A 16,589-nucleotide genomic window follows, 5' to 3' on the forward strand; every position below is an offset into this window, starting at 1 on the left:
TAGAATTACAAAGAAAAAAAAGGGCAACGGATCCTACTGTTCGCGTGAGAATTTGCCGTTAGGGGCTTCCCCATAAGTTCGGATGAGACCCACTAATTTTTTTTTTTTTTTTAGTTTTTTTCATAGCACCCATTTATGTGGCATTAAGTTACTTAGAACACTTACAAACATAGAGTTGAGTTCCATTACATGCTTCCATTGAGGTGGAAGTTGATATAGTTAATTTTTCAAACCAAGATTGGAGCATTAGGATGGGAAATCGTCAAACCTAATTGTTTGTATTGTCTTAGCAGTATTCATCAACATAGTTACATGATTTAGAGGCCATATCCCAGAATTTGGTTTTGGTAAAAGATTTGGTAGCTCTTGTAAGTTGCTCCATATCTTTCATATTTCAAAACCCTTTGTTGTTGCTTTTTCTATCTAAGTTTGTAACCCAAAAAGTGTTACCTCTAAGATCTCCACCATGTGTAACCTTCCAAAATTAACGGACTGTAGATGTCCATTTCTATATATCCCAACATTCCATCCTGCAGTTCCTAGTTGCTGGTTAAGAATCTCTGCACACATTAATACAATATTGTTAGTTCTTGCTATAGTATTGCACCAATTTTTCCCATTATCATGTATTATTTCTTCATTGATTTGTGTTGGCACTCAAGTTGGGCCTAAAATTTTGACTGTCCACTTAAGAGGAAAAAAATTTCAAACTATCCACAATTCACTTTTTTGAAAATTCCAAGTTATCAATGTTAACTTTCAAAGCATTGTTAGATTTTCAAATTTAAGTGGTCAACTGACCAAAATGCCCCTCTGTTTGTTAAATTACTAAAATGCCCTCTCACACGCATAAGTGACTCAACCCATAGGTAGGTGATCTATCTTCTTCCTACACCTTACTGAAAACCCCACCATTGCGAGCGACCACCACCCTTTCCCTTGCCGGCAATCACCGCTCCCCTGCCGTTGCCAAAATCATCACTACTCATAAGAATCTCTTCATCAGTAGTTTCAATCACCTCACAACACTTCTTCTACACTTTGGGATCCATGGACTAACACTGCCTCTGTTGCTTTAGTTGAAGGATTTCCTACTCCACTTTCTTCAGCAGCTCACTCTTTATGATGAGAGTATTTGGATTTGGAACTAGCCTTGATAAGATTTCCTAGGTCATTGGCACTACTGGAACGAAAAGTCTTGATTTGCACAGAGGAGTAGTAGTTAGGAGGCAAGCCCATGTCATCACCATGGCCAGCCATATCTGTGCCCCTATACATGAATCTGACATAATGGTTCCTAACCTTACCAAGGAACCTAATGGGTGCTTTGATACACTGGCTTAGCTTGCTTTGATTGCCTGTTTTGTTGGTCATTTGTCACTGGTGGGTGAATGGAAAACAAAAACGGAGAACTCTGCCCTTAAAGAAGATTCTATGAAATGGGGATTAAGCAACACTCAAATGATAGATTTCCATAAAGAGAGATGGTGATTAAGAGTGAAGAAGAACCTTCAAGAGTGCTCTACATATTTTATTGTATGCGAAAATTTGTGGATGAGTGCCTCCTTTGTAGTGGCTAGAGAGCGTCAAACTCATTGGTGCATGGAAAATGGGGAACAACAGATAGATGAAAATGGAAGACGATTTTTCTTGATCATTTTGAATTGTTTTGAGAGAGGCATTTGATCCATCTTTTAGATTAGGGTTTTGAGTTGTTTTGTATAGTGGTGAGGGATTTCTGGTGGGGGGAGGTGGTTGCAGGCAAGGGAAAGGGTGGTGGTTGCTAGCGAGATATAGGAAGAAGATGGGTGAAGGTAGAATCCCTTCACCCACCTAGGGGATGGGTCACTTGAGTGAGTGAGAGGGCATTTTAGTTATTTGAAAAACAGAGGGGGTATTTTGGTCAGCCGACCATGAAAAACTAATGGTCAAATCTTTGAAAGTAAATTGAGGGTAACTCGGAATTTTCAAAAAAGTGAATTGTGGGCACTTTGGATTTTCCCACTTAAGGGGCACCAAGTTTTTTTTTTTAATATTTACAGGTAGACCTCACCTCCTACTGTGTGGTTCAAAAGCGTCATGGGTGCACATTATTCTCCCTTGATAGGGAGTGGTGATCCATACTCCTTCCTTTAGTTTCAGAAATTTAGCTGTTGGAGCTTAGTACTAAGGCAGGGTTTTGGGTTTTTCAGGGAAAAAAAGGAGAGAGAGTGTAACAACCCCCATAGTTCTAACTCGGGATCCATGTTGCAGGTTCGATAACCCGAAGGTCAACCCGGAATAAGTTGTGGAATTCCGGATTGAAGTCCATGATCTGGATTCTCTTGACGAAAGAACCTGCCTTACTGGGTAAATGGATCACTTGTCGAAGTCAAGAGGTGTTTGAAGATATTCGGAATCAAGGTAAGATCTCCCCCACATGTTGTATAGGGTTAGGTTTGAGTTGGGGATCAACCCCTTGAGCAAAGGACCCAAGTATTGAAAAGTAATAGGGGGTGGTTGTTTAAGGCAGTTGATTGGCCAATCAACCACCCCAAGCGACCGCCAGGTATGCTTGCGGGATTTTTACCATAATTTGCCCCTAATCCCATATATATAGCAAACCCTGACTTTTTTACTCATTATTCTATTCAGGATTGCTGCTGTGGACAGTTAGGAGGCATATAACATGTGCTAGAAGGTGAGAGAAGCATGGATTGCGAAGAAGATCCAATCCTTTGTCCATTTTGCGAATCTAATAGAGGTAAGTGATCCCCACACTCTTTAGTTTTCTTTCATCATCTTTTGAATGGTGTGGATCCATCCCTTTTGGATTGATGGTGATTGAATTGTATTGGTTCTATTCCCCATCAGTGAATTTGATTAAATCTTGTGCAAAAATGAATCTTGCATTCGAATAAAGGATAGATCTAATCGAAGGAGGGATTTGATTATTTAATCTTTAGAACTTTAGGTTGTTGTTTCATGCTTGTGTTGTAGATTTCTTAAGGATGAAACTCGGATTTAAATCTTCCCAAAATCGGATTAAAACTGGAAGATCAAAAGTCGGAATTTCGGACTTAGAAGTAGTTTGTAACTGGGGCGGTTGCTCAGGGCAATCGCTTGACCCAACCAACCGCCCCAAGCGATCGGCTGGGTCACGGTAGCTCTGTGAAGTTGGTCTTTGCTATAATTTGACTTATGTCTTTAATGTATATTTATAACCCTGTAATTAGGTGATCTCTAAGGTTTACTGGAACTGTTGTGAGTGAAATCTACTTGCATTTTTGTAAGCTATTACGTATTTACAGGTAATGACACATTCTTATATATATGCAATGATATGCTACATGATGAACTATTCAATTCTTATATTATTCATTGCTCATGTAACTTGCTACAGTTGTATAAGCCATTGAATTGTAGTTGAATGTATGCTTTAAATGATGTTATATGTACCTTATTACTTTGTGATATAGAATGAATTATTATGTTATAATGGTTGATGATGTGATGTAATTGTGATGGAAGGGTATCCATTTGGGTATCAGTTGTTTGGGATATCATGAGGCTGTGGTATGGGACACATGCATACTGATGCCCCCAGCACTATCACGATTATCGGATGACATACCTAGGGAGTCTAGAATGCATGGCTAGGTACCCATACATGATACTACCCTTTCGGTAGGGGAATTGAAGCCGAATGACCCGTGATAATAGTGACGTGACTCTGTTTCATCCTAAAACAGTAACCAGTCCGTGCGGAGATTTAGTGGTTCACTGTTGATCATGCATTGGTAGGGTTGCATATATTAGGGATTGAGCTCATGGACATCCAAGGAGTAGCCTGAAGTCGTGAGGGGTCATGAGAACATTCGCCCCCACAATATGTGGATGACCATAGGGTTAAGGAATGGAGTCCAACAACGGTAGCCAGTCCGTGAGGGTTCTCATTCCTAGATAGGGAAGGATACTGAATCGAGTTGGTTGCTGCCATAAGGAAAGTATCTGAACTACATGTAGTATATTACTGTATAACCTTGCATTGGATTAGAAACCCCAACATGTGCCAATATTCATGCTAATGGTTGTGGTAAGAGAGTGTTGACCTAAACCCCAATCATGGTTATTTGACAAGCACTGAACCCCTTTTCTCGAGATCCCAACAGAGGTAACCAGTTTGTGAGGGATTAGAGTGACTAGACATACTCAAAGGAGGGCTGGTGTTATATCTTAAAGCATGTCAACTGTGTAGAGAATTGCATAGTTAGAATTTAGCTGCATTCATATAATTGCATATTATTCTTTACTTATATATTTACTTGGATATATTGTCAATATGTATGTGAGATGTGATTTCTTTACGGAGTTCATTAGAACTCATTCCTTTCTTTGTATGTTAAACTATATTGTACAGATGGTTTTACCAAATCGGGAGAAGTTCCGTGTGACTGGAGCAACTCCTATGAAGAGATTGTAGTACCGTCAATGGGAGATGAAGATGTGGGCCACAAAGCCTCCTGCGAATGGTTGGAGTGCGCTTACAGTACCCATTGACATTAGAAGAAGGCAGATCGCTCGACATTTTGAGAAGTCCTTGGAGAAGAATTGGAGAACCCCCTATCTTGCTAGATTAGAAGAGCAGGTTTTAGCCCAGGAGCGAGCTACCGAAAAGAAATTGATTTCGTTTAATAATTGCTTCTGCTAAACTTGACAAACTTTGGAAACTTGATTACTTTGATTATTTTTTTTTATTCATTTTTAAAATACTCATGTAATCCTTTTTAATTAATTATTTGAACTTGTTCTTGTTGTTGCTTATGATTATTATTTTTTGTATTTAATTATTGATGGTAAGACCGTGGATCCTATGACGGATCGCATCCACTAGTTGTCAAGTGGAACTGATATTGGCGGGTGGGGAGAGAGAGAGAAGGAAAGGAGATAGGGTTTTGCGAAGGACAAAATATTGTCAAATGAATAATGGGAATAGATTATTATATAAACAACTGAAGAAAATTGTTTCTTGTTATTGAGCAACAAAATTGCTTTTCCTAATGTTGATTTTGGCTCAAAGGCCATTGATAATTCAATTGGGTTTTTGATTTAGCATTTCTCCTATGCCTGTGAGTCATTTTGTTAATTCAAAGCCTTGACTTCTTGCTGTCCCTTGCGAGACTGTTTTTTTTCCCATTGTGTTTTGATTTTTGCAATTCCCAAATAATTACCCTCGCTTATTGTGTCCCTTGCTAGACTGTTTTTTAGCATTGTGTTTTGATTGTTGTAGGTACAATGACACCACTTCCATAAGCCTTTGTCTTGAAAATTGGGGCTTTTGTGTGAGTTTGGGTCGAATTGTGTTTTCCTCACATTTTTCCACCATATATTTAAGAGCGGCATTTGCCTCTGAACAATGATACAATGGATAAAGATGGGCAAGGGTTGAGAGGATCACAATCTCAACTCTTTTTGTCTTTCCCATCAAGTAGGATTTATGGGGTCTATGTCTAAGTTGGAGGTTGTATAACACAAGACTTTGCATGATCTACAATAGGTACATGCTAGTGGCTTGAAGTTGTATAACATGTTAGCTAGAGGTTGTATAGTGGCTTGACGTTGAGGGAGATACAAACAAATGCAGTAGATTTTGCAATGTCTTGTGCCACATATTGTTTTGTTGCTATCTCTAGCTATTGACTTATGTTAGGACAATGAAAATTTAGGAATAATTTGAGATGCTTCAAAATTTTCTTTTTGGCCGGGGGGGGGGTGGAGAAGTTGGGAAAAGCACAAGGAATTTGAAGGTTCAAAATAACCAAGGAAGGGAGCTATTAAACCCTATCCTCCTTGAAGTTCTGCAAGCCAAGAAATCAGCTTTACTATTTTGATCCTTGGAAATATAAGAAAAAGAAATAGATTGCCTGCCTCCTACTAATGAGTGAATGTCCCATACAACATTCAATAGCTTTATAGGGCATTTGCATTACCATTCAAGATAGTCACCACTTCTTTGGAGTCAAATTCCACTACCGCTTCTATTCAGTCCTTTCGAGGTAAAGCATAGGAGCACTCCTTTGATTGCCTCGCTTCACCCAATAGAACTAAAATAAAGGATGAAGGTTTTGAGATGGTAACTCAAAACCCCCACCCCCTAATATCTCTCATAATAAAGGCCAAACCTCCTCCTTTCTTCTGCAATGTTGCATCAGTGTTGAGTTTCATATATGACTGCTTTGATGGGATCCATTGGATATATGTTTCTCATCAACAATCTAAACTTGAATCATATGAGCTGAGACACTATAGCTACTTGAAATTCCATAAATACCCTACATCATGCTTTGCCACTTTAATTGGACTCACAAATGGCTACTCAAAATCCATCTCATTACAAGCTCTTCGTATGCGCTAGAAAATCATTGCACTGAGCCCTATCAGCTCTTTTCAAACCTCCTCCACTCCTGTTGGTGGGATATACGAGAACTCTGACACAAATCATGTTGCACATGCAAAGGAACATTCCAACAGTACATGTGCCATTGTTTCTTAACCTTCACCACATCTCCCACAAGTAAAATCTATAGGCACTCCCCTTCGGACTAATGCTATTGTAGTAGGCAAGCCACCCCTACACCCTCTCCATAGAAAATGTTACACTTTTGTTGAGTGAAACAATTTGATAACCGCTTCCATGCTTGAGGGGATGTTATTCTCACATTCTCATTGCTATTCTCCTGAGCTTCTCTTAAGTTACTAAGCATGTGATACTGATAGTTGGGCTTGGCCAAGTACACCCGTGTTCTTGTCTAGCGCCATACTTGACGATCATCTTCATTAAACAAACTTAAGGGATCTTCCTTATCTTCACAATGTCGTTCGGGTGGACGTATGAATTTAGGACTCGTTTGATAACCCACCAACATTTTTTAGTAGCTCTAGAAGAAAAATAACTTTCATAAATGCTTTATAAGAGTTGCTTTTGGAAGTAGAAACAATATGAACATGTGTTGGGGTAGAAGAATCAAAAGCAAACAATGGACAAAATAATATAAAAACAAGTATCCTTTTTGTAAAAACTGGGGCTAATTGAGAGAGAAGGTGAAGATGAATTTTGGTCACTGTAGATAGAGAAGATGAATGAACAATTCCTAGCCATTAGGGTTAAAGAAGCAACCAATCTAAAAGTTCCATTGTTGTATGAGAGGGTTTTAGCCGGTTCTTATGTTTAGGATGTTAAATTCAATGAATTCCCCTCTCTAAAACGGTTACACTTAAACTCATCAAATGCTAAACTTTTGTTTTGAAAAATAGACGCAACAACAAATTATTATTGCTTCAAAAGCATTTGTCAAGGTAGAAATTCTCATATTTTCAAATTACGTTATAAAATCATCATAAACAAAAACATTTTTATCAAACAGTTTATGCTTGACCCCTTTTTTTTCTCCTTCAAGCAAAAAACACTAGAAATTGTTTCTTAGTAGGTTATTAAAGGGGTCCTTAGCTTTTGATCATCTTAGGCATGCGTGTTAGCATCTGTTAGGTTTGGGTGTCTTGTATTCTACGGGTCCATATAATTATAGTTTAATTGTATTTGTAATTGGAAAGTTATGGGTCAATTACTTGTACATGGGTAATTGTAATTATATGGGTGTTACGGTTTTAGGTTTCCTTACAGATGGGCAAAGCAAATGGGTAATATTTTGTAAGGTGTGAGGTTTCAAGGAAATAGTGTAACTTCTTTTTTTCTCTAGTGGATGCAGATGGTTTTGTCAAACCACATTAAATTCCTTGTTGTCATGCATGTTTTTCTTGTGTTTTTATTCGTGATTGTGCATCCTCACCCCATAACATCCATTAGATCTGAAATAAAGAAAATTGCATTTGGGATTAGGAGGGGGTGTTGAAGTTTAAAACCCAAGTTTGTGGGGGGATCCAATTGTCTTCCATCACGAAAACAACCTATCGTTACCAAATGATTCACAATAGGTTCGGCTTAATCACTCTTCCTTTTGAGAAGCTCCTCCATCCTTATCTTGGTAATGCACTTAGGCCTGCCTCCATAAATGAGCATTGAGGAAAATATACCCATTTGAGAACCCAAGCCTAACGTGGGTCCTTATCCTTCCCCATCTTCCCTGCCAAATTCCCTAGTAATGCCAAGTTTTGAAGCTCAAGATCTTGGAAGCCTAGACCCCTCTTTCCTTGGAATTTCACATTCGGTTCTAGGAAATCCATGGAATCTTCGTTATATCTTCAGAGACACCCCAATAGAAGTAGTGGCATTTTTAACTCTTTGTGTGATGGGCTTTTGGGAGGTAAGAATGCAATACAACATAACTACTCAATGTTTTTATTTTTATTTTTTTATGATAAAAGTGAACATTTGGATTAAAGATTTAAGCGGTGGTTACAGCTAATGTGAGACATAGTGTCTTTATAATTAGATCCTATGTGTCCGTTAGTCAGGCTGAGTAGCCAGTCTCTTGTTGTGTCCTGTTTTAGATTACAAACTTCTAGTTTCTATGTGATTGGTATCATCATCGCTAATAAAGGAAAAAGAGTAGGTGATATTTGTGATATCTCCCCTCCTTTAGTTAGATGTTTGTGTAGAGTTTGATCACACCAAATGTACTGGAGTTGTACATTGGTTTGAATTGCTCTTCTTATTACAGTCCTGATAGTTTCTAATAAAAACTTCAAAAGTTGTCTTGGTTGTGCCCTGCCTTGTTGTAGATCCTTAATGATTCCATTGTCAAACAGTCCTACGCTCCATCTGTCTCCTTGTGACTCAATAGATATAACTGCACATAAGAGTGCTTAAAAAAAAAAAAAAGTTTCCAAAATTTGTTTGTGACATTAAACAAATAAGGCAGCTGGTAGATGAATTAATATCATTATTTGTCGTCTCCTCTAAGTGATTTTGATAAAGTTTTTGGTCCTTTATCCATCTATTGACATCATTTAATAGTTGGATTGGGTCAAGCTTTTTATTATTCATGAGTTTAGCATTCCTGTTTAACCAGATGAAGTAGCATGTTATGATAAAAATTGAAAAAAAACCATATTTTTGTTTGTTTATCCATATGCCATTCATGAAGGAATGAAAAACATAGATTAAGGAGAGAGTTGTTTCGGATGAGCCCTGTTCGCAACCCTAGTGGTCCTGCTGTCCATATTCTCTTTGTCCAATTACATAATATGAAAAGATGCCATGTGGATTCCTCAGTGCTGTTGCATAGTACGCATGTTTGGCTTGTGATCATCCATTTGGATAGGATCTTCTTCGTTGGTAGTCCTGCATTTAACAGACGCCAGAAGAATGTTTTAAATTTTGGGTGTATAGGTAACTTCCAAAAAAATCTCCACCACTATGCTACATTTGGAACTGAATCATGGCTGTTTATCTTAGCAAGTGCAATTCCTGCTAGTTTTGCAGTTAATTCGTTAATGCCGATGATTTTATCATCACTTCCTTACTAGCTTTAGATAGGAGATGACTCAACCACCCTGGCGATTTCCCTATAGGTTTCTCCTTGATGTTTTGTAGATTCCCCTTCTTCCTGACCCAATGGTAACCCCATGTATTTTTCTGGTGCATCTCCATAGGAAATCCTAAGTATACATGAAAACCACCGTTAAAATTTGAGAACTATGTTTGGGCTAAATATCAAAATGGATTTGGAGAAGTTTATCTTTTGTCTACTAGCCTTGCAGTAAACCTCAATACAACCCTTCAAGTTTTGAATTTCCTCCAACTGTACCTCAATGAGTAGCAAACTATCGTCTATGAATAAAAGATAGGTCAAAGACATGGCTCTATTGTGAATCTTTACTCCCTTGATCAAACTTGCCTCCTTAGCTTGCTGCAACAGTGCACTAAACCCTTGTGAACAAAGTACGGATAAGAAAGGAGGGGATCTCCCTACCTTATTCTTTGAGATGGTTGAATTGATCCCTTAGGAGCTCCGTTGACAAGCACAACATATGGCACAAAAGAGACACAAGCCATTATTATCTTCACCCACCTTTCAAGAAACCCCATTCGAGACAACACCCCTACAATTTACTTCCAATCAAGGTTGTCATAAGCCTTTTTATATCCATTCCTTTTTTTACTCGGTTAATGCAATGGAAGAACTCTTGGGCAAGCATAACTTTATCCAAGATACGCCTAGAGGGAACAAAGGGCTAGACCTGTAAATTAATAGCCGAAATCCTCCAATTCGTATTCATACTCTTTTAAGGGTGTCCATATCTAGAATTTCTTACCGAAAAATATCTGTATTTGTCTGCTAAGCAACCATATTCGGATAATTACTTATCGGATCAGATAATGTCAGGATAAAAATTAATTCGGATAGAGTAAAGTATTCAACATTTTTCTCTCTAAAAAATGGATGATAATCGAATTTGAAAACTAGTAATCAGTAAGTGGAAATTGAAAATCGGAAATAAAAAATAAAAAAAATGACAATCACCAATCAATAATCAGATAGTTTATTGAATCGGATTATTATTGGATATCCAATAAAGTTCCGGATTCGAATTCGGATGCCTTCTCTAAATTTTTGCCAAATTCGGATTCGAATATTGGTGTATCCAAGCTAAATTTGACCCGTTTACAAGTCTACAAAGGGCAATTGAGTTGGGCGAATCTGGTTAACCACGATAAGCTTCAACCTATTAGTCATTAATCTAATAATAATTCCCTTCTGGTTACTTACACTCGACCAATTTCTGTTAGCATTTTAGTTTTGTTTCACTATCTTCTGTCAAAGGTGCTTCTCACAGCACAATACAAACTCATGAATCCGGATCTTCTCCTCCCCCATGGCTTCCTGACCACAAAAACCAGTGGGTCCCACTGGTGATTTTTTTTTTTTTTCAAAAAGTATTTTTCACCGTGGGCCCCACTGATGTTTGTGGTCAGGAAGCGTTGGGGGAGCCCGTCGGGGTCGCTGATCTGGACTCCAAATTCATGGTGTGCTTTTGTAAATTTGCAGCTTGTGCATTTATAACAGTTGAGTAAGAAAATTGTTTCAGTTTCGGTGCATTAATCATAATTCGTAATTGTGGCAGAATGTGCCTTATGTTTTTGTTCCTTCAAAGCAAGCCCTTGGCAGAGCATGTGGAGTTACTAGACCTGTGATTGCTTGTTCTCTTACAAGCAACGAGGGAAGCCAGTTGAAATCCCAAATACAGCAACTGAAGGTTCTCTATTGTGCTCTTTCATTAATTTTTATTTGTTTTCCTTCCCTCTTTATGCATGGTAATAATATCAAATCTTTTATTCCTGTGCAGGATGCCATTGAAAAACTCCTAATTTGAAGTAATTGATGATGTCTTTTCAGTGTGATGGGCCCTTCAGATCACATCCGTTTGGTGTGCAGGCTTTGACTGATGCATGTTGTTGTGTCGCTAGGGTTTTTCTGCTCCACATAATTAGTGTTTTTATTCTTCTATCTCAACAGAAGGAACCATATTACAATTAGAAATTTAGAATGAGCAATTTGCCTCAGGTTACTTAGGTTTTTTGGAATCAAGCATATGCGAGCTATTGATGGATGGTCGTGGCACAATACCTGAAATGCAGAATTCGCTCGCAAATATCCCCTTTTACAATCTCCCAGTACTACCGAAAAAATGCCATCCTTAATTTCCCTCTCGGTTGGAAGCTTTAGCGATTGTTCATTCACATGTGCATCCACTGTTAATAGAGTTTAATACAAGTTGCAAGTCATCATCTTCGATTCCATCTACTCAATGTTGCTCTATTTATTTCCTAATAATAAGCCGTCTCCGCAGATACATTCCCTTCTTCCAATCTCAACTTTGGCTGCAAAATTCTGTTGCACATAATTTCCTAAATTTTGCCTCCAGGGAATCTCCTCTCAATCTCCCTGTTACAACTTATAAACTTTGTTTGGATCCTAAATTCTATACTACACCTTAACTTTTGGACCTACGATGCAATATTATTACACGTCCAAATAAAGCTTTTATCACCACCACCAACAAAATTCAGACGAGGAATTACGCAGTCGCTTTGCAGTGTTTCTTCAAAACTGAAACTGGGTTCGCAGATGAGGATAGCAAATGGATGAAGTACAGAGCAGGGGGTGAGATGAATGAGTGAAAAGAGAAAGAACCCTCGACCCCCTGATTCTGTGGAGTTGGATTTTACTGCTACCCACGCATTTGTGTTTTAGTCTCATCTCCGCCCCCTTCGCTGAGGTTAAATGACTCAAACGCAACTCTAAAAGCCTGTCGTACAGGTCAAACCTAGCCTTAAACCAGGTTGGTCCAGGCCAAGCAAAGCTGGGTTGGATTCACCATCAAAGGCATGCCCTGACTGACCTTAGAAATTTTGAACTTACATTCAAAAGCTGTCCCCTTAAGTTCATTTACACCTACTCTATTGTTGGCACACGAACTTGAAAACAATTTCCACATATGTCATAATTTCGAAACTGCAACGTTTCTTCGAGAGGAGTGGAAGCAGGAGATTAACATTACCCTACTTCATGGTAGTGTACGTCGTTGAGGTGACGGACACGGCCAGAGACGCACAAAACAAGTTAGTAGAAGGGTCTGATCCAAGACGAGGAAACATTCATTCTGCTGTAATCCTCAAACAAGCTTTTTTCAGCCTCAATCTTCCATCTTTACCTTTACAACTTGCCTCAGAACTCAGAAGTAAGTTGGTATTAACAGTTCAAAAGAACAGCTCTAAAATAAACAAGCAGAGGAAGGCAGAGACACCGGATTCGATTGTCATTCCATCTGGAACTCAGAACAGAATTTGATTACCATTCAATCAGATATTACCTTTATATCACCAACCACCCAATATGATCACAAGAACATAATAATCATGACATCCATGGTTCAGCGGTAAGGCATCCAACACTTAATTGCACGCTGAGCCACCACAGGCCATCACAAAAATTGTTCAGAGGAGAAAATTCACTTCAATATCTGTTCAGAAACTAGTGAGCACTTCAATATATAACAATCTATAATATCATGACGGATTATAGTATGAAAGCACACCGAAGGGGGGGAAACACAAAAGGAAAGGAAGATGAGGAAGAAAAGACTCTTTGACATCAACAGAAAGCAACAGTGATCAATTTTTCCAATGTCATCTTCAGGGAAACAAATGACAAAATTTTTTGAAGACTAATCACATATAAAAGAGTGAAACTCACTGAAGCACAGTACCTTCATTCGGGACTAGTAAAAACTGTGCTGGAACAATTCTGATTAGTTGGCAAGAAAATAATCCAGATTCATCCACCTGATCCAGTACGTCGGACATTAAAAAAAACCGCCCTAAGTGAAATTCAACTCAACCATTTTAACTGGAATACTGAGATGCACACCTAGACAGCCCATCTCCCAAAATTCTTCACTTCACGCCTGGCAACAAAACTGAATTCAACTAAAAAACTGCCCTAAGTGAAATGCAACTCAACCATTTTAACTGGAATACCGAGATGCACACCTAGACAGCCCATCTCCCAAAATTCTTCACTTCACGCCTGCCAACAAAACTGAATTCAACTCAATAAAGCAAATATCCTATCACATGGATCATGCTCTGCTGTTCATCCTATGCAATATTTCTCTTATATGTTCTATTACCTTGACCACCAACTCATTTTGTACTTCCCCTCCTTTCATCAAGTAGCAATTTATTTCACAGGGCAACACTGAACATGAACATTCTTGTGTTCTGCTTTGCATCCTAATCCTTTCTACATCCCCATTTCAATTTAGTTGTTTCTTGTGGCCAACACTTATGATATGAGACTGAACTGCATGAGGATCTAATAAGATACTTCAGTGGCATGTAACAGCCTGATGACACTACCAAAAGATTTACAATCCACAACATTCTCAATTATATGAGGGCACCAGGCACCAGAACAAAACCACCAATCCTCAGTCTCCACAAACAGATAACCCCAGCTAAAGATTTCAGAAGTGACTTTTTAGCGATTCACATAAAAATGAGTAACTATTATCTCTTCGAGCCCCTGAATCTTCAAATTATCAGTTAATTAGACTTCCACAACCTTGATAGATCAGTGTTTATTATTTTTTGGGTTCCATAACAACATGAACCCTGAAAGCATAATCTGGTCTCTGGGACTATATATAATATATACAACTGGAAAACATGCACCAAAGGGAATGGCCATCACAACATATTGTCCAAAGAAAAATTGCCATGATCATATTCATATAACCATATTTCTCTGATGATGTAAGTTTCTATCCATGCAAAACATGTTTTTATGGTTGAAATCCATACAAACCAGTTGACTCTACTAGAATCTAGATAGCTAGACGCATAAGAAGCTTGCTGACTGCAACTAAGCCAGGGCGAGGTAATTAGACCTACGTATAAACTGCTGTTGAGTCATGGAAAAAACCTGTTGATCCTAGATCAAACAATGTAAATCCAACATCTATTATAAAAAAACATAATTTCGAAATGTTGTTTTAATATCAACAATTACAAGACAAGCGAACAATGATAACTGAAAAGGGGGGGGGGGGGAATGAAGAAAGAGAAGAGTGTAACCAAATATCCATCCAATAAGGGCACTGCAAAACTGGATAGATCAACATGGTATAGACGAGAGATTCCCACATAATGACACCCCAAACTTCATTGATCTTAATATTCGGGTATAAACAAAAATCTCCCAGACATAAACTAAAGGCAAAGAGAGATACCAATTTCCTTTTAGACAAGCCAAGATCTGAATTCAACATGGTTCCAATTCGAACACGCTAACCAACGAAAATTAAGATTCAATTATGGCAAGATCTTGAAATATAACGAACCAAACAAAGAATCGAAAAGGCTATCAATAATTTCTAACAAAGATGAACTATCGGTCGTAAAGAAAACACAGTATGGCTTAAGATTCAAAATTAGAATTACACCGGTTTCTATCAGAAAAGCAAAAAAAGAAATACGAATAGATCTGCAATTGTAGGTTCCAGATCCAGTCTACAATAAAGGGAGACAAGGGGTTATTACAAGAAAAAGAATAGAGGCCTTACGCAAAAAATCCGGGAAAGATTTTCTTACAAATGAAAGAGATGCGACGGGAAAAGGGATGATAATGAACAGTCAGGCAGGCTGGTTTTAAACCAACCTCATCGTTGTCAAACCAGATCCTTAGACGCGTGCGGCAACAACAGGTGCGGCGGAAGAGGCAGCACCACCAACACCACCAAGGAACGAAAGTAGTCCAACATTGGAAGGTTCTTGCTCATCGAGAAAGAGATCATCCGGAACCCTAAATGCACCATGAGCACAAACAATCGCGAATCCAACCATGAGAGCCGAGATGAGAACCGATCCAACGCTTGTTAGGAAGACCACAACGATCGTGAGCACAACAAGCAAGCCAAGGGTTTCCCTATCGGTAAAGGTGCGGCCCAAAATGACGAGAGGAGAATCAGCGGGACGGAAGAGGTAGAGGAAGATCCAGGCACCGAGAAGGCAAAGGAGAACAATAAGCGAGACGGGATTTGAGAGCAAAGAGAGGGCAAGAACCGCGGCCAAGAGGGTTAAGTAATTAACCTTGAAGTAAGAGAAATTCTTGCGAACACGAGATGCGGCTTCGGTAAGGGAATCTGGACGCGAGAGGGAGTTACGATCTAGAAGCTCCGCCCATGGTCGGCGCTGCGCCAATCCCTGGCGGACTGTGTCAGAGAGACGGTTGATGAAGGAACGGAAGGCTGGAGTTGCGATTGGTGGCTGTGATTGAGCAGTACCTGAGGAGATATTGTTTGCTGGTGGGTTCGAGATCGGGATAGTTGCAGCAGACGCCATTGTTGAAGAGCTCAGATCTGATTGGCGATGGAATTTCGGCTGGTGAAGAAGGTATAGTGTGTTTGGTGAAGAATCTGAAGCGAAGAACCAAAGATTTCACGTCAGATTTTCGCTCTAACTTTAGCCAGCGATCAAGAGGAAATTTCGGAGTTGGATTCAGCGTAAAAAGAAATGCTCAAATTGCAGATGAATGAAGAAGAAAGACGGACTTGGCGTACGCTGTGCGCCCCTATATATATGGATTCCGTTAGTTGATATGGTATATCGGGGGCTATTTGACTATATAGAGAAGAAGAACTTGGGATCGTTGGATAGGTAGATGGGATTTTTTATGTTTTAGCGTCGGTGGTCTGCTGATGGGTTATTTTCGTTGGTTTTGCTTATTTTAAAAGGTTACGACAGAGTAGTGGTTTACGCGTGATGGAACGGAGCGGGCGAAGGGACGCCGTTTTCGGGTTACGGGATCGGTCTTGGATAGTTGGGACTCCTGAGTCCTAATTGACGACGGTACAGGTGTCCATCACTCCATTGTGGTTCCTAGTAAAACGGGTCAGGATTACCGGATCCGAGTTACAGATCCGGAACGGTAACCAGATCATCCACCGTTCCTATTGGATGGATCGATTCCAGTTCATAATGGGATTGTCCCGGTCTAAAATTGCCATTCCGAGTAAACATTGAAACTGAGCATTTAGGCTGGCTGGGTGGGGGGTGATACGGGAAGAAGGTACCCGACTGGGTCTGG

General features: G+C 39.2%; 1 protein-coding gene across 1 annotated transcript; it reads right to left on the reverse strand.

Annotated features, from left to right (window-relative positions):
* Positions 1–14,555: 14,555 nt before the first annotated feature.
* LOC149023993 (PRA1 family protein B3-like) lies at positions 14,556–16,064 on the reverse strand. Its single transcript, XM_089144406.1, has one exon. The coding sequence runs from the start codon at positions 15,842–15,844 to the stop codon at positions 15,185–15,187; it is 660 nt and encodes a 219-aa protein (XP_089000532.1). The 5' UTR covers positions 15,845–16,064; the 3' UTR covers positions 14,556–15,184.
* Between the last annotated feature and the right edge of the window lie 525 nt (positions 16,065–16,589).

The sequence above is a fragment of the Hakea prostrata genome, chromosome 2 (genome assembly GCF_041222555.1).
Source record: "Hakea prostrata isolate BN-2017 chromosome 2, UWA_Hpros_2, whole genome shotgun sequence".
Lineage (NCBI taxonomy): Eukaryota > Viridiplantae > Streptophyta > Magnoliopsida > Proteales > Proteaceae > Hakea > Hakea prostrata.

What these genes read in the sequence shown, in the direction of transcription:
- LOC149023993 (XM_089144406.1), bottom strand. Translation starts at nt 15,844, where the DNA reads ATGGCGTCTGCTGCAACTATCCCGATCTCGAACCCACCAGCAAACAAT.